We start from the raw sequence: 23,679 nt of genomic DNA, 5'->3' as shown, positions 1-23,679 counted from the left end.
GTTGTTAAATAACTGTAATTAACTCTGTTTGATCATGTTGGATATTTCAGGGCATGCTGTCTCTCCTGTCAAAATGCATCGACCGCATGAACGTGTACAACAGCGCGGCTCACTTCGGAGAGTTGGCCGGGGAAGAAGCAGGCGCCGCATGGAAGGACATTCTTAACCTCCTCTACGAACTCTTGGGTAGGACTCGAAGACCTTTTCCCCCTCTCCTCTTCCCCCCAACCTTCCTTCTACAAGTCATTACATTTGCTGCACATTCTTCTCCGATCACTACGATCATCACCAACAATTGCGACATTTATTTCAGGAAATTATAGCGCCTCTGACAAAATGCCAGCCGTCGCAGGTGCTGCCATTACCCTGCTCTCTGAGGGTGGGCCGGTGGTGAGGCGGGCTGCGTTGAGTCATGAATGCTAATGAAGTGACCCTGAAAAGTTTCCACTCCAAAAACTTGGTAGTTTGTTTTCCCGTCAGATGATCCTCCCAGAGCAGCTCACCTTGACGGCCCCTTTTCTCCTTATCACCTCCACAGCATGTTGCTTCACACATTAAACACACACACACACACACACTTGAATAATCCTCAAATACACTGCAGCCGTTTATTCTGCCGGGTCACCACCAAGGAGGAACAGTCTGGTTTCCCATGATGGATTATGCTGCGCAGATGTTTGTCCTCTGTTCTGCAATAGAAGACAGTGTTGTTCTCATGTGTGTGTTTGTTGACCTAGTTAAGAATTTGTATGTCTATAACGCTGCATTTGTGGTCAGGCAAAGTAATTAACATGAACCTGATAAACCAGTTATTCTCATAAATGTGAATACTGTATATGTTTCATGTTAAGTTTTATAAATTTATTTTTAGATCAGGTGTATTTGCTAGTGGTTAGTACAGAATACTCAGTATTTTTGGTGTTTTTCTGTGTTTGTGAGTTTCGTCAATACACTCTAGTTTCCTTCCAAAAAACACACTCATCATCACCATATCAACTTTCTTCTGTTTAAGTTGAAAGGGATGATCTACTTGTCTACTTACTTACTACTATTATCTCTATATATATAGATATATATATATATATCTATATATATTATCTATATCTATATATAGATATATATATAGATATAGATATATACAGAAGCTACAGCTTTCACAAAGTATAGAGTAGAAAAAATGAAATGGTTTTTGATAGATTTGATAGAAGAATGGGGACTGTTTTGAAAGTTGATTTAAAGTTTGTGAAAGATTAGCATAAAATATAAACACGTTAAAGTGTAAACTTGTAAATTCAGTCCCCTCCTCGACAATTATACTTCCTATAATTCATTATAATATTCAGCTGACACAAATCCGATTAAACTACTTTTCTGGAAGTCCGTCTCATTCTCCAGCCGACATCATCATTCTTGAGGCGTCCAGACGAATGAGTCAGTGGCAGTGAGGTGGGGCCACTTCTCTGCTCATGCATTTTACATCAGAAGGTTTATTGACAGTAGGCACGTGTTGCAAAAATGAATATTATTATTCGTTAATGTCAGTCTGTGATCTGTGTGTTTTCAGCATCATTGATTCGAGGAAACAGGAACAACTGTACCCAGTTTTCACGCAACTTAGACTGGCTGGTCAGCAAACTGGAGAGACTGGAGTCGTCATCAGGTAGGATCATAAAAGGTCAGTGAGAACTTTTATTAAGAGGCTTTATTTCCTCGTAGGAATATTAGAAGTTCTGCACTGCATCTTGGTCGAGAGCCCAGAGGCTCTCAACATCATCCAGAGGGGTCACATTAAATCCATCATCTCTCTGCTCTACAAGAACGGACGCAATCACAAGGTGGGACTATAAATAGGAGCTAAGTGCTGGCAAAGTGAATTCTGGAGTAACTGCTAATTGCTTTTTGGCTCTCAGGTGTTTTAGGCACCAAACCATAACGGCATGTCGTCAGAACACAATACAGTTGGAAACACAGTTGACAGTTACTAGGGCTGTTTTAAAATAAATAAAATAAAGGATTTTTGGGGGTGCTTGTGTGTAACTTTGTGACAATTAGATAAGGAAATAAGCAGTAGAAAATGACTAACATTTAATACAGTATATAATATATTATAACATAAAAAATATAGTATGAGTCCCTACGTTGTTTTAAACAATTTGCTTTATAATTATAATCAAGTAATTGTAACGATAAATATGTTTTCTAGGATTTTTTTCTAAACTACATTTGCATGCTCTGATTCAGTCAAGTCTAACATTTTAAATCTGAAAAAAAGGATATTTCTCATTACTGTCAATGTCATTTAAAGATATTATAATATATAGGTTTTTCAGAAAAATCTAATGATTTCCTTTACCTGCGTGTAAAAAAACCTTTTCTCAATGGAGGCCATTTTCTAGGCAGTGTTTATTGGATAGGGACATAGTGTACTTTAAAGCCGCCAATATCAACGCTTATCCTTCTAATCTGCCCACTGTCTCCCTTCACAGGCTGACGACAACAAAACTAAACCCTCGGTGAAGACAATCAATTGTAGAAATGATGACATTTCTAAAACTTTAATCCTGTTTAAATGAGGGACTCAAGAAGGCTTTCTTTTTTAACGGGCCAGCACAATTTCTCTGTGCTCTAATGCGGATTTCAAACATTTCTTGTCACCTCAGGTTCACTGTTAAAAGGGACAACATTTACTCTGTAAACTCTCTGGGTCATGTAGGCCAGGCTTGTAAACGCCAGCTGCTGTCTGTGAATGAAGTGAGAAAGTCATTGGTTTGTCCTTTTGACCTGCTGTGTACACCGTTTTACACCAAGCCCCATGAATGCTTCCTGGTAAACAATGACTCCTCCTTACATGATTCAGAGCAAAGTAATTTTACATGTATTCTCTTCTGTCAGATTCTGGACGTCCTGTGTTCACTGTGTGTCTGTAATGGAGTGGCAGTGAGAGCAAATCAGAACCTGATCTGTGACAACTTGCTTCCAAAGAGGGATCTGCTTCTCCAGACTCGATTGGTCAACGACGTCCAGAGGTGAACCTTCAACCCTTTATTCTTAAAGGGTCTGCGACATCAGAAAGAATAATTACTGTTTTTATTTTTGTTGACAAAAACTTTCAATACAATGTAGTTTCCATATCTCCTAAAAAGGCAGAGCCAATAGCCCTAACTAATGTTCTCTGATTTCAAATAATACAGATCTTTTGGGAATGACTACAGGCTTATATGCTCACAATACTAATTTAAAAAAAAAATTCTGTTGGTATTGAAGCTAAAATACTGCATTGACGCTGCATGACTCAGAAAAAAGGAAAAAATAAATAAATAAAATGAGACTTTTATTAAGAAAAATTAAGAAAACAAAGTGAGTGATGAAAGATCGACTGAGAGATACAAGGAAAGAGGAAATTCAATTTAAAATGTGAAATCATAAATGAGCTGCAGACAGTTCAAATGAAACCTTGTTAGACAAGAAAAAAACTGTTGCCAGCTAATCAGAATCAAAATCAGAACCAGGCTCAGTTGTGGAGGAACTTTTGCTGTCAGTAGCTGATGGGTAGAAGGAGAGATAAAGAAAAGAGGGGAGAGGAGAACAGTGTAGAGCAGGGTCAGCAAGGTCTAGACAGGGCCATAGAGAGGATCTAGGATCTGGTGGCTCTATTAAAGCAAGATCCGTATCCAGCAGCATGTTCCGGAGGTGCTGAGAAAAAAGGCTCTGAGGGACATAGCAGAATAAAAAGTGTACAGGCAAGCAAGAAGACGTTTTTTGAAAGTAAGAAGACATATTTTTCTGCCGCATTTAGTCAACAGATGAAGAGAGGAATGAGCCTCTGTGCTCACTGACTTGGGCCCTAAAATATTATTAAATGTCAACTCGTCATTTTTTGTTGTTATTTTTGTCTCCAGCATGCGTCCAAACATCTTCCTGGGCATGGCCGAGGGTTCCGCTCAGTACAAGAAGTGGTACTTTGAGCTGGTGATCGACCAGGTGGACCACTTCGTGACGGGGGAGCCCACCCACCTGAGGGTCGGCTGGGCCAACACTAAAGGCTATGCCCCGTATCCCGGCGGTGGCGAGGGATGGGGGGGCAACGGTGTCGGCGATGACCTGTACTCCTACAGCTTCGACGGGCTGCACCTGTGGTCAGGTAAGACCCTTGAATCCCGATGCTACAATTGATAGATTCAATCGACTCGCATGCGGGCAGCTGTCTGCTTCAAAGGTCCCTGTTTGGATTTCCAATTAACTGAAGGTCAAAGTCACTATCGAGCCTCCGATCTCGTCCTGACACTTTACTTAAACACCTTTTCACTTTCCTGATCTCGTTCAGTTTCAACTAACAGAACCAAAGTTGCAGCATATTCTTGAAAAGTCCTTCAAATTCAACAGTCTATATTTCAAAATCCTCCCTGGGAGCCATCACTTCCTCTCAACACTTTCATCTTTCAAAGCCTCATCCATCTTCCCCCCCCATCACCCACACATTGGCAGTGACTCTGCAACTTTTATACCACGTCTCCCCTCCCTCCCCCACCACCCAGGCCGAATCCCCCGAGCTGTGGCCTCCATTAACCAGCACCTGCTGAACTCAGACGATGTGGTCAGCTGCTGTCTGGACCTGGGCGCTCCCAGCATGTCTTTCAGGATCAACGGGCAGCCGGTCCAGGGCATGTTCGAGGACTTCAACACAGATGGATTCTTCTTCCCTGTCGTCAGCTTCTCCGCAGGAGTCAAGTAAGAAGCTGCACAGATACATGGCCTTTTGATTTTCTGCCTCACTCGTCTTTTTACCGAAAAAACACTGATGTCAGTGAGCCGAGCATCTCCAGAGGTTGTTTATGATCTCTAGACACACACATGCACACACACAGGTAGACACATTAACTTTGAAAAAACACACACCCAACAGAAACAAACACACACAAGCAACACAAAAACTGCAACAAACAAGCACACACATACAGCTATGTTCAAAATAATAGCAGTGTTTTTAAAAAAGTGAATAAAGCTCAAAATCCTTTTATTTTCTTTCATTAGGAACGCTGCACATGGTATTTCACAACAAATCATAAAGAAAAAAGTTTATTTATTATTTATTAAATATTTAATTACTTTACAGAATATGAAGGAAAAGGTGATATTTCTGTGTCCAAAAAAATAGCAGTGTCGGCATTTCTCATTACAAACTCAAATTTCATTTACTAAATAAACTGAAAAAATATTAACATTTAGCAATCCTGACAATGAGTTAACTAATATTTGGTTGAATAACCCCTGTTTTTGATAACTGCTGCACATCTGTGCTGCATGGCGTAAACCAACCTCTGGCACCTCTGAACAGGTATGCCAGCCCAGGAAGATTGGACAACCTTCCACAATTCCTCTGCATTTTTGGGTTTTGCCTCAGAAACAGCTAATGATATGTCACACCAAAAGTGCTCAATTGAATTAAGGTCTGGGGATTGGGCTGGCCACTCCATAACCTCAATTTTGTTGGTCTTGAACCAAGATTTGGCTCGCTTACTGGTATGTTTGGGGTCATTGTCCTGTTGAAACACCCATTTCAGGGGCATTTCCCATTCGGCATAAGGCAGCATGACCTCCTCAAGTATTGTGATGTATCCAAATTGATCCATGATCCCTGGTATGCGATATAAAGGCCCGACACCATGGTAAGAGAAACAGCCCCATATCATGATGCTTGCACCACCATGCTTCACGGTCTTCAGAGTGTGCTCTGGCATGTATTCAGTGTTTGGGGGTCGTCTGACAAACTGTCTGCGGCCCTTGGATCCAAACAGAACCATCTTACTTTCATCAGTCCACAAAATGTTTCTCCATTTTTCCAGAGGCCAGTCGACATGATGTTTGGCAAATGCAATCCTCTTCAGCACATGTCTTTTTTGCAACAGTGGGACTTTGCGGGGGCTTCTTGCTGGTAGATTAGCCTCACATAAGCGTATTCTAGTGTCACAGCACTCACAGGTACCTTCAGACCGTCTCTGATCTTCCTGAAGCAGACCCTTGGCTTAGTCTTTGCCATTCTGACTATCCTTCCGTCCATTCGAATGGTAGTCTTACGTTTTCTTCCACGTCTCTCTGGTTTGTCTTTCCATTTTAAAGCATTGGAGATCATTTTAGCTGAGCAGCCGATCATATGACGTTTTCCCCTCTCCAATCAACTTTTTAATAAAAGCACGACCCATCTTTCATCAGTTTTCACAGAGAATTGCATGCACAACATGTACTGGCTTCATCCTTCAATAAGGGCCACCTGATTTAAACCTTTCTTTCACATAATGAATGATCTCACTGATGGAACTCCACACTGCTATTTTTTTGAACACACCCCTTTTACTTAATTAGTCAATTACACAGACCCAGGAGTATTCATATCATTAAATTTGGGTCTGTTGGTTCCTCTGACTTTACTACACCTGCTGGTAAATTATTTTCCATTTATTATTATGTTTTATACCAAAAACAGTGATTTATCTGGTTAGTCATGTTGGACTGCTATTATTCTGAACATAGCTGTATACTCAATGACAGTCCACACAAGATATACACAAACTATTTTTACACAAGCACACCAAAAACACAGTAACTCAGATAGACACATACATACATACATACATAAAGACAGACAGATAAATATTGCAAAAACGAAAACACAAGAGCAAACACAGACTCTAACACAGATAAATCTACATACATACTAAAGACAGAAACAAGCATACTCACACACACAAACATGACTGACACACATGCACTCAACTAAACAGATTAATACACAAACACACACATGAACCAAATCAAAGCATGAAAGATCCACAAAGACAAAAATACACACAAAGACAACAATTGCAAATGCAAATATATGTATACACACATACCCAGACACAAACGGAAGCACACTCAAAACAAAATGACACATTAACTCGATACAAACAAAAACAAACAAAACACGAATATTGACAAACAAGAAACACACACACAACCCAACATATTCACAAACCCACACATATACACAAAATCATTTTGGTTCAGAGAAAATGGTATTAAATAATCTGCAGCACAACATCAACATTCAATTTCAGATCTTTAACACGTTCCATAAGATTAACAACTCGTTCAATCAGTTGACAAAGTTCTCTTCTCTCTGTTCCCCGTCACTCGCCGCCGTTAGCTCAATTACTGTGACTAGAATCTGATGTGAAGTGCAGATGTGCCGTGCCAGAAGCTATTGGATCAGCCGCACCCTTACACACACACACCACGACACAAAGCACCGAAATAAAACACACATCCTCTCTCTCTCGCTCTATTTGATCTAAATCTCACTTTTTACTTTATTGTATTTTACTTAAAACTATATCCCTGCTAATCTAAAGACCAATAATCAGGCAAGATGGGAAAGTGTACGTCATGTTTTGGGTAAGTGGTGATTTCAGGACAAAAGTGATCCCAGGGTGGACGTCAGGTCTTAATGAATATTGCAGCTTCTCCATCATTTAAGTAGTTTCAGCTCAAAGATGTCACATTGAATCACAAATCCTCCCATCTAAAGCCTTATCGTACGATTGCCAAAAACGGTACTTTCAGGCAATTCATGTTTTCTTTCCTCTCTTTAAGTAACATGATATACAAGAGTTACAAGTCACTTTGATATGGCTGTGTGTTGACGTCGACTCACCATCTTAATCACAAGGTTGTGGCTTTAAACCCTGCATCTGCCATGTTCAAGACCTTAGTGTAATGTTTGTTTGATCTTGCTTTCATTATTTGTTATTGTTGTTTATTATTTGTATGTACACAGTCTTTATTATACACCATAATGCTTTTAAATTTTAACTGACATCACACTACGTCTGGCCCCTGATATTTTTCCCAAACCATTATTATTCGATTTCTAATCTGTAACACACCGTCTTTGTTTAATATTCATTTTATTTGTGTTTGTTTATTTCATTTATTGTTCTTGCCTTCTCTCTCTCCCTTACAAAAAAGAGTGAGAAACGTTTATTGCCAGTTTGGTAAACACTGAATTTGTTGTGGTGGCAGTACAGATATAACAATATAATAAAAGAGATTAGTACAATAAAACACAATACATTTAAATAAAATGGGATACATTACAATAAATGGCATAAAAATAAAAAATGAAAAACATTTCCATCGTTGTTAATTTGAAAGAAACTGAGTAACTTGGAAGTAACTGTAACTTGGTAACTTATTGAAAGTAACTTTGTCTTCTAACATACATATGTTCATGATTTTCACTGTAACCCCTTGTGCATCTCTCTTTTGTCAACATTTCAATTGCTTTAAAAACAACCTTTGATGGGAAAAAAAACCAACAAACTGCATTCTGCCAGACAAGTAGTAAATGGAGAGACCTCTGGCTAAGAGAGAGAGACCCATTGTACATTTTTTCCGATGTTTTGGCTCCAATTACTGAACAGTTTCAGTCACCACGGCAACCTACAAGATGTCGACGTCAACTTCCATCATTTATCTCTGTTGAAATCCATCAATCTTTGTCCCTTCAGGGTCCGTTTCTTGTTGGGTGGGCGTCATGGAGATTTTAAGTTCCTGCCCCCTGCTGGTTACTCCCCGTGTTACGAGGCTCTGCTGCCCAAAGAGAAGATGCACATGGAGCCTGTGAAGGAGTATAAGAGAGACCACTCCGGGGTCCGAGACCTGCTGGGCACCACTAAGTTCCTCTCTCAGGCCTCCTTCATCCCCACTCCTGTTGACACCAGCCAGGTCGGCAAATAAAAATATTTATAAGTCATTTGTGAATTTAATTGTGTTGTGACGTAATTACGTGGCAGGGTTCCTGAAGTGCAGGTTTTGTTTCGCCCTCACAATGGGAGATGGCGTTTTGACTCATTTGACTTATTAATAGCAGCGTCTGCTCAGCAGATATGAAAAGAGTTTTGTTGTTTCTGGCGCATGGGTGTAACTCGTCAGCCAAACTCACCATCTGTTCGTGTCCGCTGCTTTCAGATTGTTCTCCCGCCTCACATGGACAACGTCCGGGACAAACTGGCCGAGAACATCCACGAGCTGTGGGGGATGAACAAGATCGAGCTGGGCTGGACCTACGGCAAGGTACGAGTGCTTCAACACACCGGAGCACGCCGATGAAGGTCGGCTTTATCTCCCGACAGGAAGTGAATTTTAATGACTCATTAACTCCTCAGGTCCTCCTCGACTACATGAACGCTTCTGCCGTTTTATCACGGCTATACAATGAAAATTGAAAGTTTGTTTTACGCACCGTTTTATGATTTAATTATTTATAGGTGGCCATGTTACGTTTTCATTAACTAGAAATCCTAACAGTGTAGAGTGGTTCCGCTTCATGGTTTACCTTCTAGTCATTTTTTTGCACACAGTACCTTATATTGAAATATTTTGTCTGGAGCTGTAATCAGTTTGTAAACTCTACTTCCACTATTTTTCCTGCATTTTTTACAGCATCAGATTTCAAGGAATGTTGTTTTTTATATATATTTATGTTCAATTCATGAATATATGAATGTGTAAAAAAGAAGTTAAAAAAATTAATTTTAAAAACGATAATAAATGCAAAAAATGTATTTCAAAATTAATAAATTCAGTTTAAATAATTCAGTCTAAAAACCTGAACAAGTATTAATCCCTCATGTATTAACACTGAATCTTTCTAAATTAAATCGTTTACACTGAATATTATATATATTATGTTATTTTTTCACATGTTGAATTTTACACTGAATTTATAAAGGAATGAAAAATTCAAAGTCAAGTTTTATCAAAATCTTTTTGATGCTATAAAATTCCGTGTCAGAATTTAATATTCATAGTCTAATGGCACATATTTTTTTCCATATTTATACTTCAAATCAACCTCAGAACTTATTAACGCACTCACATTATGGTGCCAACAAACAGTGAACTCCTATGGTGCCTTTCTGCACTGTGCTCTCATTACAGCAAATTGGTCGCTACAATATTGTATTTTAATTCTTAATCTATGTTGCTATGTCGAAAGTAATCGACGGCTGTCACTGGTTGACTGGGCCGCAATGCACTATGGGATATTCAAGGTTACCTTTCCGGAGAAGGTTGTTGAGAGCTATGACACCTCTAATACAATGTGAGTTTTCAAGTTCAAATAAAAGTTTTTAATTGAAACAAGTGAAAAACTAAACAGTCACTACTTTTTATTTAGATTTTGTTAAATGCGCAATTAACTAGGAGCCGCTGTAATTACAGTTTTAATGAACAAAATAATTTTATAACACAGAACTGAAATGGCAAAACTAACTTAGATAGAAGCTGCTGTGGTAGGACTTGAAACGCTACTGATATTTGATGGTGTGAATGAGAAAATACTGTTCAACTCATCTTTTTACTACAATTACATTTGGAAATCGAGCGGATAGCATGTCCTGATTAATGTTATCTTAGTGTTGTATCTCAGAGAGGAGAGACTTAATTCTGTTTCAGATTGAATCCTTTTGTCTTGTCACTCTGTTCAACTCTGTGAATCTCGCCCCTTTGTTCCAGTCGTCTCACTGCAGCGGTGACTGTTAGAAGTCTGATCACACACATATCTACTTTGCTACAGGAGTTATCATTCTGGATCTTTCTCCTCTGAAGCTGAAACCTCGGGGGCCGTTTGGCCAACCTAATGATCCTCTCACCTTCCAAGAGTGTGACTTTAATTATGACTGGGAGGGAGAAAAGCAGCAATCGGGGGAATCTTTGAGCAAATATCTGGACCTAAATGTTGTCCTGTGTTTAATTTTACCTCAACATGCGACCATTTGATGAAAAATACCTTTAATTTCATCTTAGATTAAGATCAGTCCTGCAGTCAGGTTGGCAGGGATTGGAACAGACACCGCCTCGGGCCACATGACTTTGTATGCAGGAGCTGACGTGTCCCACTAAACTATTTAAGCCTGTATTCCAAAGTGCTCAGTCCTTTTTTTTTCTTCCTTCATCACAGATGTGGCCTTTGAGTTCTGCTTCTCTGGTCGATTGTCTGGAGAGACTTGTTAATGAGGCTCAATTAGAGGGCAACACTAACAATTACATAACTGCCAGAGCAGACAAACGCACTCGCCCATAGATGTTTCGGAAACGTATTGAAAATATATTCAAGGCTAGTGTCCAGATTATTTATCAGAGTGTATTTAAATGTTTTTTATTTAAAGTCCTTTAATATGTTTGTTGAAGTTATTCTTCTTTTTTTTTAAATATAAATACAAAAATGCAGTGCACCTTACATTTGTCATAATGTTTCATTTCTCTTAATTAATTAAATGTTTTCACAGGTTGTTTTTTTCTATTTCAATTGTTCTCTTTATCATCCTGTTAAATTGTTTTTTTTAAATATTTTTATATTTGAATTGTTAACTTGAAATTTCTATAAATGTTTTTGTTATACGTATATATATAAAGTATTCCCAAGTATTTGAGCATTTTTACATATGCATTCACTTAAATACATTTTGAGTTTAATATTACTTTTTTTTACACCATTTGTGTGTGTAATATATATATATATATTTGATATAAATAAAATAAATAATATTTTACATGATATAAAAATGGTCTCGTAAGTCGCTTTACAAATAACCTTAACTTACTTACTTGCTTACTTTTAGCTTTCTATTAATTTGACATTCATTTCCAGTTGAATTATACTGATTTATATTTTTTGTTACGTCAGGTTCGTGATGATAACAAGAGGCAGCACCCTTGCCTCGTAGATTTCACCAAGCTGCCAGAAACTGAGAGAAACTACAACTTGCAAATGTCGAGTGAAACGCTGAGGTAAGACCGTCCGTTCAATGATTTGAAAAGGTATTTATGGAAATGCTCCTGTGAATTAGTTCAACGTTTACTCATATTATTGGACACATGCCAACAATCATCTGATGGTCCGTCAGGTCACAACAAGCTTCAATTTTATATTCAGCTCATCTGTTACATTGTGGTCTCTGAAGACTGGAAGTGGTTTGCTGCGTGCCGGTATTGATCCTCCGAGCCTCCAACATTTATCTTTATCTAATGAGCTTTGTTGCAACGTAGCAACCATTCGCTGAACTCTGCTGCTGTTCTCAGAGAAAGTTAAGCCAGGACTTTGACAACAAATCACTGGTTTGCTTTCTCAGAACCCTCATTGCTCTCGGATGTCACGTGGCTCAGGTCAACGTCCACGCTGAGGACGACCTGAAGAAAATCAAACTGCCCAAAGAGTAAGAGTCAAGTTTTGTTATAATTTGAAATTTTTCAGTGTGAAAAAATAATGTTTAGAACAGAATAAAAAAGTAGTATTGTTTTTACATTTTTCTGCATGCAATAACGGATTATCACCCTCACTAACGAATTGAGATGGACAATGTGCATGTGATCAATACTCCCTCCTTCATTTCTCCAGGTACATGATGTCCAACGGATACAAGCCTGCGCCGCTGGAACTCTCCGACGTGAAGCTGAACGCTGGTCAAGAGGTTCTGGTTGATAAATTGGCTGAAAACGCACACAACGTTTGGGCTAAAGATAGAATCAAGCAAGGATGGACCTACGGCATCCAGCAGGTAAATATATTTGATAGCTGCGGATCACTTACGTGTTCAACACCGAGTGTGATATTATTCATTACAGCTCATTATTCTGTAGAGGTAACTGTCTTTTCAACTTGTTACTATGATTGATTTGATTCTGTGGAGCGAAAAAAAGTCTGAATTCGTTTTTCTCTTTCCATGCACAACTTCTTTAATTAGGGAAAACAGCTTCAAGATAATCGTTTATACAGTATATCAGTCTTTTTTTGATGGTTGGTTGGTTCAAATTACTGTTTTAACATTTAAAGAAGTTCCTTGATTTATCGTGTGTTGTGGTGTTTTTGGTAGAAAGATTAAGCATAACGTGCACGTTTATGCAGTGGTTAGCCTTAACGCTCAGGGACTTATTGCATCTTAGAGAGGAAGACTTCAAATTTGAAACATGGAGGGTTGGGTTTTCACATTAGTTTCCCTTTTAACAAAATAATAAAGTTAAAAAAAGCGAAAAATATACACAAATATTTTACATGCTAATTCCACTTTGGCCTTTTTTTTAGACACGGTGAAATTGTCCATGTTATCTTTTTGAAAATTGCATTTATAATGTACAATGACATGGAAAGGACATGTACATTTTTCATTATTATTCTTTAACTTTATGTCTTTATGCATTTGTTATGAGAGGACAAGAGCTGAGTCATTCTCTGTTTCCTTGTCAGGATTTGAAGAGCAGACGTAATCCTCGTCTGGTGCCTTACGCTTTACTGGATGAACGCACAAAGAAGTCCAACAGAGATAGTCTGAGAGAAGCCATCAGGACCATGGTCGGTTATGGGTATGACATAGACCCACCAGACCAGGAAGGTACACTGTTTTTCATAGATCTAAAGCTCTACTGACCTTGCTGTTCCTTGCTTATGGAGTATTTCTCTTGTGGCAGTGGTCCACGCCCTGGACTACGAGAGCATCGAGACGATCCGTTTTTTCCGTGTGGAGCAGACGTATGCTGTTAAAACAGGAAAGTGGTACTTTGAGTTTGAGGCTATGACAGGAGGAGATATGAGAGTCGGCTGGGCAAGACCTGCCTGCAGACCAGACGTGGAGCTGGGAGCAGACGACCAGGCCTTCGTCTTTGATGGCTACAGGGTGAGTGACTTTTGTAAAGTCCGTCCCAAAATCATCTTTATGGAGCAGTTCTTCTTCCACAGGGTCGGCGCATGCACGCAGGAGGGCGCTATTTCGGACATCCCTGGAAAAAAGGTGACGTTGTCGGCTGCATGATCAACATGGAGGACAAGTCCATGATCTTCACTCTGAACGGAGAGCTGCTGATCACCAACAAGGGCTCAGAACTTTGCTTTGCTGACTTTGAGACTGAAGAAGGTAAAAAAACAGAAAATCGATTCTATTGCTCTGATTGTGTTTCTTTGGTTGTGTCTCGAGAGGTTCAGGAAGGCAGTTAGCATGTGCACAAAATGAATAGCTGTGCAAAATGCTAATGATATTGCAGTATAATGAGGTGCTCCGTGACACCAACCCATTAGCCACGAAATGAACCGCTGCTCAGGACAGGGCAGGGGACCTAGAATTAAATTAGGTTTTTCATTGTGGTGTGATTTTTGCAGTTACAAACTATTTTAATGCATGTTTATAAATCAGTATACTTTTAGGTCCAATATCTTGGCACATAATGGAACATTTCTGTGTAAATGTCAACGTAAATGTCATTCTTCTCTTGGGTTTTCCATTGCTGCGACGTGTCCGTAATAAGGCTCCCTGCACGTTATGTGAAAATAAACAAGTTGGCTTTGACAAAATGGTGAGACATTCTGGCTGTAGTCATGTTTTTCTTCCATTTTCTACAACAAAAATATTAACTAAATATCTAATTTAATAATTACAAACAAAGTACAAATTAAAAAAAACAACAAGAGTTCAATATCACCAGTTATATCTAACATAATAAAAGTCTTTACATGAAATGTCCAAAAACCAAAACGTCAAAAACAAAAAGTACGGAGATCGAAAAGCAGGGCAAAAATATGCAAACCAAATAGAAGCGAAGAACCATGAGAGAAAAATTCACAGCAAAATACCAACGTATCGAAACTTTTTGGTCCATCAAACAGCACTAGTCTCGAGGTACGTGGTAGAAGTACTTCAGGTGATTACTTGATCAGCTTCAGCCGTGTCTTATCAGTTAAGCCGCCAAGGGAGAGAGAGAAAACAGGAAGTGACCAACCAAAATAAAACTATAAAAAGGAAACCCGACTGTTATCACAAAATAATAATAATAATAATTATAAATGTTATTTAAGAGCACCTTTCATGACTCTCACGGACAATTTACAGATAAAAGTAGGAACAATAACATCACAAAAGACAATAAAATCACAATGGAATCAGAACAAATAGAGGTTATGGATATCTGGTTCCAACACACACTATCAACAACAACACAAGAGCATCTCTGGCAATCATTTTACCTGCCATTTAATAAAGCAGTTATCTCTCCTACTACATCCCTTGTCTGCCCCATGAGCACCTCCAATGTTGATTGATTGATTCACACTCCCTGTTCCAGGTTTCATTCCTGTCTGCAGTCTGGGCATGTCTCAGATTGGCCAGATGAACCTCGGCAAGGACGCCAGCACTTTCAAATACTACACCATGTGTGGACTCCAGGAGGGTTTCGAGCCATTTGCTGTCAACATGAACCGAGAGATCACCATGTGGTTCAGCAAACGCCTGCCCACCTTCGTCAACGTGCCCCGGGACCACATGCATATTGAGGTTTACTTAACTCGCTTAGTTCTGTGTTTACTGGTGATTGCTGTTTTGTATACATGCTCTCCTTTGTTTCCTCAGGTGACCAGGATTGATGGGACAGTGGACAGTCCTCCCTGTCTCAAGGTCACCCACAAGACCTTCGGTACCCAGAACAGCAACAACGACATGGTCTACTGTCGACTGAGTATGCCCGTGGAGTGCTACTCTGCCGACATGATACTAGATGAATCGATGAAGCTCAGGTGAGTCATGTGACGCCACAGACGTGTTAAGCAGGTAAATCTGGCCAAACAACATTTTCCCCGCAGCAAACCACCAAAAGAAGATGGAACCGTTGACTACGGAAGCATCACGACTGTAAGTCCTCCTAACATCGTCGATGCTTATGATCATCTGCCTCTTATCACCGCCCCTGCTAACAACCCTACAGTACTACCACTCGGTGAGGATTTTCGCTGGACAGGACCCTGCGTCCGTGTGGGTAGGCTGGGTCACACCCGATTACCATTACCACTGCAAGAACTTCAGCCTGAGCAAAACCCAGACGGTCACCGTCACACTGGGGGACGAGAGGGGCCGCGTCCATGAGAGGTGGGCTCCCATTTTCTATTTAAGTTTGGGAAGGTCAGGTAACCTCATGGAATGATCCCAATATGATCTGGATAGGTAAAAACCCAAAGGAGTATTTTACTTGCAATGAGACTTGTAAAAAGTGTGGCTGAGGGCAAAATACAGCCATTTGGCTTTATATAAGTGGCCCTTGTCAGAGTAAAGCCTGAAGACTGATCATGTAGAATATAAAAATAAAATACAAAGTGTTAATTTTTAGAATATCATAGAATTACATATCTTTTGCATTTGATCATATTTGTCTGTCTTTTCCTTGTTGCTCATGTTTTTGTCCCCCAATTCTTAAAGTTTTTTCTTTAATCTCTTTATTTCTCTTTTGGCTTGATGTTCCCTCACAACAGTCACAGTTTATTAAGTGACCCCTTTTGAAATTGAGTCTCCCACTCCTCCATTAAATCGATCCTGGATAATCTAGATCATTAATACACAGAGCATGTGTTGCTTCTTTGTCGCAGCGTCCAGAGAAGCAACTGCTACATGGTTTGTGGCGCTGACGCAGTCGGAGCGTCCTCCTCCGGTCGATCTAACGCTGATGTGGAAATCGGCTGCATGATCGATCTGGCTACCGGCATCGTTTCCTTCACCGCAGATGGAAAAGAGCTTCCCACGACTTACCAGGTTGAGAGGACAGAACATTCTTTGTAGAGAGAATATGTCTTACAATACAAATACATGATCTTGCTCCTTCTCTCAAGGTGGAGCCAAATTCCAAGTTGTTTCCTGCCGTGTTTGCTCGACCCACCTGTGCCAACCTTTTCCAATTTGAGTTTGTCAAGATTGAGGTTTGTATTATAACAGTAGTTTTGGTACTAACAACTAGGTGTTTGTATTTGCAATAATCTGGTGATACGATAATTTTGGTGTGCAATATATCGCGGTATATTGCGATACTTTGGTAACAAGAATATATTTGTAGTATTGTTGTGTTCTTGACTCTGGTGTTGCAGAATTTACAGACCACATGACTCTTGATGAAGTCTTAACTTCTTTCATTTGTTTTGAAACCAAAATATGTCCAATATTAGCTTTAAAAGCAGCTGGAATCGACTGTATCCTCTGTCCATTAGATTTTACATAAAAATATGAATTTATTATTATGTTTTCAATCAATAAAATGCTGTCGAATATTGCTACAGTATATATAAGATTTTCCCTATATATATCCCCATATGGATATTTAAAACCCTACTAATAACCCTTTTATCTCCAGGCCACTGGTTTATTTTTATTTTTTAAACAGCCTTACTGGTTTCCCAAGACAGTTCAAATCTCAATATCTGTCTTTTTTCAACCAAAACTGAAAACTTACAAAGACTTAACTACATGTTTCAACTGTATAACTTTAAAATGACATGAACAATGAATCTGAGATGTTGCATTTTGACTATTTGTCTTATCGACAATAACAAAACTTCCCCCCAGGACTTTAGTTATTCAGGTTTTCTGCCACTTGACAAGTCAAGGTTCATGAAGGATTAAGCCGTCAAGTGTGCTGATATTGTATCTCTGTGTGTCATCAGAATGCCATGCCTCTGTCCTCGGCCATATTCAAGAGCGAGCACAGGAACCCTGTCCCTCAGTGCCCACCCCGCTTTGATGTGCAGACCATTGTGGCCGTGCTCTGGAGCCGCATGCCCAACACCTTCCTGACTGTAGAGACGGCTCGGGTCAGCGAGCGGCACGGCTGGGTGGTCCAGTGCTTGGAGCCATTGCAGATGATGGCTGTGCATATTCCTGAGGAGAACAGGTCCGCGCAAAATAATCTACCTCATGAAGATAAGTCACAAGTCTTTTTCTGAGGTTACATCTGTGTGTAGGTGTCTGGACATCCTTGAGTTGTCTGAGGATGAAGACCTGAGGAAGTTCCACTACCACACCCTGAAGCTCTACTGTGCTCTGTGCGCTCTGGGAAACACTCGGGTGGCTCACACTCTGTGCAGCCACCTGGACCAGTCCCAGCTCCTCTACACCATCGACAACCAATACCTCTCTGGCATGTTGAGGGAGGGATTCTACGATGTACTCATCAGGTTTGTCAGTTGGTTAAGGTCAAACAGTAAGACTAAAAGCACATGTATCAAACGTTATCAGCAAATCATTATGGGAGTTGTCTACTTGTCGAAATAATTAATCATTTAATGTCATTAAAATAATGTAGGTTATAAAAGATAATTAGATAATAAAAGTGGAAAATGTTCATGACAGTTTGGTAAAGATTTAAAAAATAATCCGGAGGGATTATGAGGCATCAACATGTATTTGAAAATTTAAAAGTTAAACAATCCCTCCTTTTCGGATTTCTTTAAAACGTGGGGTTTCAGAACGTAAACCTTAAATATTTGTCCCGCCTCATCTTGTATCCAGGCTTCCTGATTGTTGTCCATACTTAAAACACTTTGCTGCGTTGCTCCCTTTGTAGATTGACTTCTTTTCTATCGACTTCTCAGCATCCATCTTGAAACTGCAAAGGAGGCTCGGCTGATGATGAACAACGAGTTCATCATCCCTGTGACAGATGAGACTCGCTCCATCAAGCTGTTCCCAGACGAGTCCAAGAGGCATTCCTTGCCCGGCGTCAGTCTGAGCACTTCGCTCACCCCTCGGGTCAACTTCTCCCCCGTTTGCATCATCAGCCACAAGCGTCAGCAGTTCCTCCACAGCCCTGAGATCCCTCTTGACATCCTGAAAGAGAAGGCCATCAGCATGCTCTCGGAGGCGGTGCAGGGCGGCGGGATCTACATCAGAGATCCTGTTGGCGGGAGTGTGGAGTACCAATTTGTCCCTATCCTCAAGCTGATCGGAACTCTATTAATCATGGGGGTCCTGACCAGCGAGGAGGTGAGGCTTATCCTCCTCCTGATCGATCCCAACGTGTTCGGGGAGGCAAAAGATTCTGAGGAGGCAACAGAGGAGGAGGCGGCCGGAGAGAAGGAGACTAACCGAAATGAGGAGAAAGCTGTTGAAGCTGGAGAAGAAGAGACCAAAGAGAGTAAACCACAAGTTAAAGGTCTGCTGGAGAAGTCTTTACCAGAGTCAGTCAAACGCCAGGTACATAACATCATCATCTAATGCCAAATATACCCATAAAACCTCAGGTTTAGATCTAAATTTAAACTTGAATATAACCTCATACGACAGGATTTATTTCTGGTATAAAACTGGCTAGAAAGTGTCTTCATCTCTGCAAATGTGCAGAGCTTGAATATTTCAATGGAAAATATGCCAAGGCTCCGACATAAAAAGTTAATAAATGAGGCTTTCAGCCACCAAGACGGAGACGGTGGAGCAGCCTCCTTCACAATTCAAAGATTACACTGCGACACCACATCAATCAAAGTCGGAGAGAAATCTCCTCATTATTACTCCCACAATCCCAGCCCGACGTCTGGAATTACTTTGTTTCCTATTCTCTTCAGATGTGCGAGCTGCTTCACTACTTCTGTGACTGCGAGCTGAAGCACCGCATCGAGTCCATCGTCTCCTTCTCGGACAGTTTTGTGTCTAAGCTGCAGTTCAACCAAAAGTTCCGCTACAACGAGCTCATGCAGGCGCTCAACATGTCGGCTGCCGTCACTGCCAAGAAGACCAAAGAATTCCGATCCCCTCCTCAAGAACAGGTAGGACGAATGAGGAAGTAAAGAGTAGAACTTTGTTATTTATAAAGTTCTTCCCGTCGGAAATCTGGACGTACGAGAGGTTATGAGAGCGGAGTCCATTATGACGTAGTAATGGCTTCACTCCGCCAGTCGGCTGTAATCAAACCTCGCTTTTTTTTTTACAATGAGTCCATTAAAGGTGGAGACTTCCAGGATTGATGACAAGCGATGACAAACGTTGATGCTTGACCAATCACAGCACAGTGTGTGTGGTTATTGTGAACACGTTTTCAGTGGGCGGGGCTAAAGATGATTTTCTAATGTCAATATTTCAATGAAAAGAGAGTTTTGTACAAACTGGCACATACTGGTGATACAATAGAGTCCAAGATTAATTTAAGACAAACTTAAATCTACACATTAGTTGAACTTTAAATGTATTTATTGAGCTTCATTCAAATGTATTTTTCTGCCATATTCTTCAGCATGGTAACCTCCATCTTGTTTTTCTTTACCCGTAGATCAATATCTTGCTGAATTTCAGCGCCGGGGAGGATTGTCCATGTCCAGAAGAAATCCAGGAGCAACTCAACGGCTTCCACGAGGAGTTGCGACTGCATTGTGGTACAGTTTAGGAGGCAAAGAAGACAAGTGTAGTTTTTGACGCTTGAAGAATCTTTCTTTCACAGGAATACCAGTAGAGGAGGAGGAAGAGGAGCAGGACACGTCCATTAAAGGACGCCTGTTAGCGCTACTGTACAAAATCAAAGGTCCACCTCAGAAGACAGAAGAGGAGCCCACAGAGACGGAGCAGGCTGCACCCAGTGAGTACCTATGATGCACTGAAATTTCCTTAAAATGACACTTAAAGTTAATTGGATTATAAAGTTCACTCAACAACCAGTAATCTATTCAAACCATCCATCTCACATAACCTTGACTCAAAGTTAGAGGAGTTAGTCAGAAAATCACTGAAAGTCCTTTCAGCTCCAAGCATTTCCGGGCCCCTTTCATGAGTGAGGGAAGTATCTCATAGAGATATAGAAGTTGAAGCGAGTGTCAAGTCATGACAAGTCTGTATTTTCTGTGCTACTACTTTACTTCGTGGTCATGATCTTTAGGTCTTGACTGAGGAGACATAATGGCAGGTAAGAGGAGATAAAACACAAGTTTAAGATGTGTTGGTATTTTTTTTTGGGTGATCTGCTTTTAAGTTCTGATTGACACTAAAACATAATCTCACTCATTGAAAAAAACAAAGTATTATGATAAGAGAAAGTTTGTATCCCTTTTAATACAGAGCAAAACAATTTTCTTCTCATATATTACAAGACAAATGGACTGTCTATGTGAGGCCGAGCTATAAATTTGAATGTCTGAAGCCCGATTCCCTCTCTCACCTTGCATTATTGAAGCTTTTCTTAATGGACAGATGGTGTTAGCCTGGAGGACTGTGCACGGACCTGTGTTTACGCTCCCTTGGCTTATAAATAGCTGCTTCTAGTTTTATGTAAAATGAATGTCCCTCAATAAACGTCGATATCCAGCATCTGTTTGATCGTCCCGCATGCTCTGGAATAATAATACTGTTTATCAGCAGGTGGAGGAATGGGATTCTTTGGAGACTTATTTTGTTATTTTCTAAAGCAATTGAAAACAAAAGGTTGCTTCAATGTTGCTACTGTTGTCAAGCAAAGTGTTTTGGTGTTTCTTTATAACCTTTTAAACACCAGGGCTTTTCGCTCACTTCAGTTCAACTGAAATGTCACACAGCTTTATTAGTAAAGCTTTCCAAATGCTCTTGAAGAGGAAACACAATTTTTGTTGATGAAGTTGGGGCGAATCAATGATCTAAACACCATTAGGAAGGACATAACTTTACTTAGAGAGTGTGTTTTCCTAAAACCTACTGATGCTTACATGATTACTTTTTAATATATATACGTATCCTCTGGTGCAACAAAGAATCCTGTGAGATGATTTTTTCTTTCATTTTTTAGCCAACCTGAAGGAGCTGATCTCCCAGACTATAACCAGCTGGGCCCAAGAGTCCCACATCCAAGACCCAGAGCTGGTCCGTGTGATGTTTAGCCTTTTGAGGAGACAGTACGATGGCATCGGAGAGCTGCTCCGGGCCATGAAGAAGTCCTACACTGTCAGCGCTGCTTCAGTACAAGACGCCATCAACCTGCTGGCATCCCTGGGACAGATCCGCTCCCTGCTGTCGGTCCGGATGGGGAAGGAGGAAGAGAAGCTGATGATTGACGGCCTCGGGTGAGTAATGATTTTTAAAATGTGGATGTGTTGCATTCAAAAGAATTTTTTTTTTCAGTGACATCATGAACAACAAAGTTTTCTACCAGCACCCAAACTTGATGAGGGTCTTAGGCATGCATGAGACTGTCATGGAGGTCATGGTTAATGTGCTTGGAGGAGACAAGTCACAGGTATGAGTTGAAAAAGTACACTTTTGTAGTCTGTATAATGTTAAGAATTTAAGTCAATGTCCAGGTGTTTTAGCTATATTTTCTATATTTTAAGACCAATGTGGGGAACCTCATTTTCATTCTGAATCTCAAATCAGTTTTTTGGTTCCTGACACCACCTTCTACCTCGTGGTATTATTAAGTAACGATAACCATTGTCTCCCTCTCTTTTTACTCTTTAATGTAATGCAAATTGTCTCCCTGACTCACTGATCTCCAGAAAATAGGTTGCCATAAACCTGAGCCAAAAGCAACAAGCTATTGCAGAGAAACAGCAAAAGGGTAATGGAGTGTGCAGCAGGGTAGACCAGCTAGAGGACGGGCCGTCAGGCTTTTTACGAGGTACTGACAGGAAGGTGGAAGAGCTTGAGGTGACATCAGGACCACCTGTGGTGATTCTGCCACATCAGGCACCGGCCCATGTGACCCGTTTCATGTCAGTGTCCGGAAGTGAATAATCAAAGTTAAGAGTCAGTGTTTGTGAACCTTCTATTGAAACAATGTCTTTTCAACACAGAAATTAAAAATGTTATAATATTCTGTACCTTTTTTTAAACAACGTAAGGATTTTTATTATAAATATGCAAAGAACATTGTTAAAACAATCTCAGAAATAAAACTGTATACAAAATAAATAATAAAATGAAAAAGTATATGTTTAGCTATCTAAACAATAAATGATAATAATTTAGGATCATCTTTTTTTGTGGGATAAAAACAGAGCTCCAGAGCAGACATACAATCAGGTTTTCTATGTTAGCAAATGTGTCACGTTTTAGGAAGGAAGTGAGAAAGTTCCAATGAGAAAAATATTTCTGAGATCATCTTCTTCCTGCTTTTTCTGCAGGAGATTGCCTTTCCCAAGATGGTGGCGAGCTGCTGTCGTTTCTTGTGCTACTTCTGTCGCATCAGCCGACAGAACCAGAAAGCCATGTTCGACCACCTGAGCTACCTGCTGGAGAACAGCAGCGTCGGTCTTGGTAAGAAATTATAAACACAAAAAGGGACAAATTACTGCCTCTGACTAATTTTTTCTGTCGAACGTGTTAGAAGATGAAACGGCACCACATTTTTTTATATTTTATAATGAAACTAAATTAACCAGTCGAGCCAGACTGAGAAAGAAAAATGGCTCATAGAGTTGGAACACGAAAGGATGAGTCTTTAAATTAATGTGTCTACCTGTGAAACTGAGGCTGCATAAATTGGAGACATTTTCTGATTCACTGCAAGAGCAGTAATGATTTTAATTTTTAAATGGTATTCTTGGCAATCAATAGCATACATAATTACTTGAAACATTAGATTTTTAAAGCCGCATAATTAATTTGCTCCTTCTCTGCATACCCATTTAACATCACTGCTCACATACTGTGTAATGGAAATAAACAACTTTGAATATATACATAGAGCTATTGGTCTGTCAACCAAGTCCGTCAATTCAATTGTATTAATGGTGTCTTATCATAACTAATTTATCTCAAGACACTTTACAGTTTAATTAAGACTATATTGGAGAAAAGAAAAACGGATCCCAGAAACAATGAGTGAATCACAGCGTGGCAGTACACTATAGAATGCGTATAACTATATATAATGAGACATTTCTACTCA

The 23,679-nt window shown here is 39.9% G+C and overlaps 1 protein-coding gene across 3 annotated transcripts in view; it reads left to right on the top strand.

Moving 5' to 3' along the window:
• Positions 1-23,679, top strand: part of ryr3 (ryanodine receptor 3) — an 89,298-nt gene that overhangs the window by 33,794 nt on the left and 31,825 nt on the right. For 2 of the 3 annotated variants that reach the window (XM_087805278.1, XM_087805277.1), the window contains 29 exons: positions 51-186; positions 1,565-1,660; positions 1,717-1,835; positions 2,893-3,026; positions 3,900-4,141; positions 4,536-4,728; positions 8,547-8,763; positions 9,007-9,111; positions 11,726-11,829; positions 12,171-12,254; positions 12,437-12,596; positions 13,283-13,427; positions 13,504-13,709; positions 13,772-13,946; positions 15,148-15,356; positions 15,432-15,595; positions 15,662-15,710; positions 15,784-15,944; positions 16,439-16,601; positions 16,679-16,765; positions 17,504-17,730; positions 17,801-18,013; positions 18,431-19,031; positions 19,400-19,600; positions 20,101-20,203; positions 20,269-20,403; positions 21,580-21,853; positions 21,912-22,026; positions 22,913-23,045. In XM_087805278.1, the coding sequence (XP_087661404.1) occupies positions 51-186; positions 1,565-1,660; positions 1,717-1,835; positions 2,893-3,026; positions 3,900-4,141; positions 4,536-4,728; positions 8,547-8,763; positions 9,007-9,111; positions 11,726-11,829; positions 12,171-12,254; positions 12,437-12,596; positions 13,283-13,427; positions 13,504-13,709; positions 13,772-13,946; positions 15,148-15,356; positions 15,432-15,595; positions 15,662-15,710; positions 15,784-15,944; positions 16,439-16,601; positions 16,679-16,765; positions 17,504-17,730; positions 17,801-18,013; positions 18,431-19,031; positions 19,400-19,600; positions 20,101-20,203; positions 20,269-20,403; positions 21,580-21,853; positions 21,912-22,026; positions 22,913-23,045 (4,951 nt within the window). Of the gene's footprint in view, positions 1-50; positions 187-1,564; positions 1,661-1,716; positions 1,836-2,892; positions 3,027-3,899; positions 4,142-4,535; positions 4,729-8,546; positions 8,764-9,006; positions 9,112-11,725; positions 11,830-12,170; positions 12,255-12,436; positions 12,597-13,282; positions 13,428-13,503; positions 13,710-13,771; positions 13,947-15,147; positions 15,357-15,431; positions 15,596-15,641; positions 15,711-15,783; positions 15,945-16,438; positions 16,602-16,678; positions 16,766-17,503; positions 17,731-17,800; positions 18,014-18,430; positions 19,032-19,399; positions 19,601-20,100; positions 20,204-20,268; positions 20,404-21,579; positions 21,854-21,911; positions 22,027-22,912; positions 23,046-23,679 lie in introns of those variants that run through there. The other variant, XM_087805279.1, reaches the window with a different exon arrangement.

The sequence above is a fragment of the Callionymus lyra genome, chromosome 13 (assembly GCF_982586985.1).
Source record: "Callionymus lyra chromosome 13, fCalLyr1.hap1.1, whole genome shotgun sequence".
Lineage (NCBI taxonomy): Eukaryota > Metazoa > Chordata > Actinopteri > Syngnathiformes > Callionymidae > Callionymus > Callionymus lyra.
The sequence above is the reverse complement of the archived record's forward strand: the minus strand, read 5'-3'. Positions and strand labels throughout refer to the sequence as shown.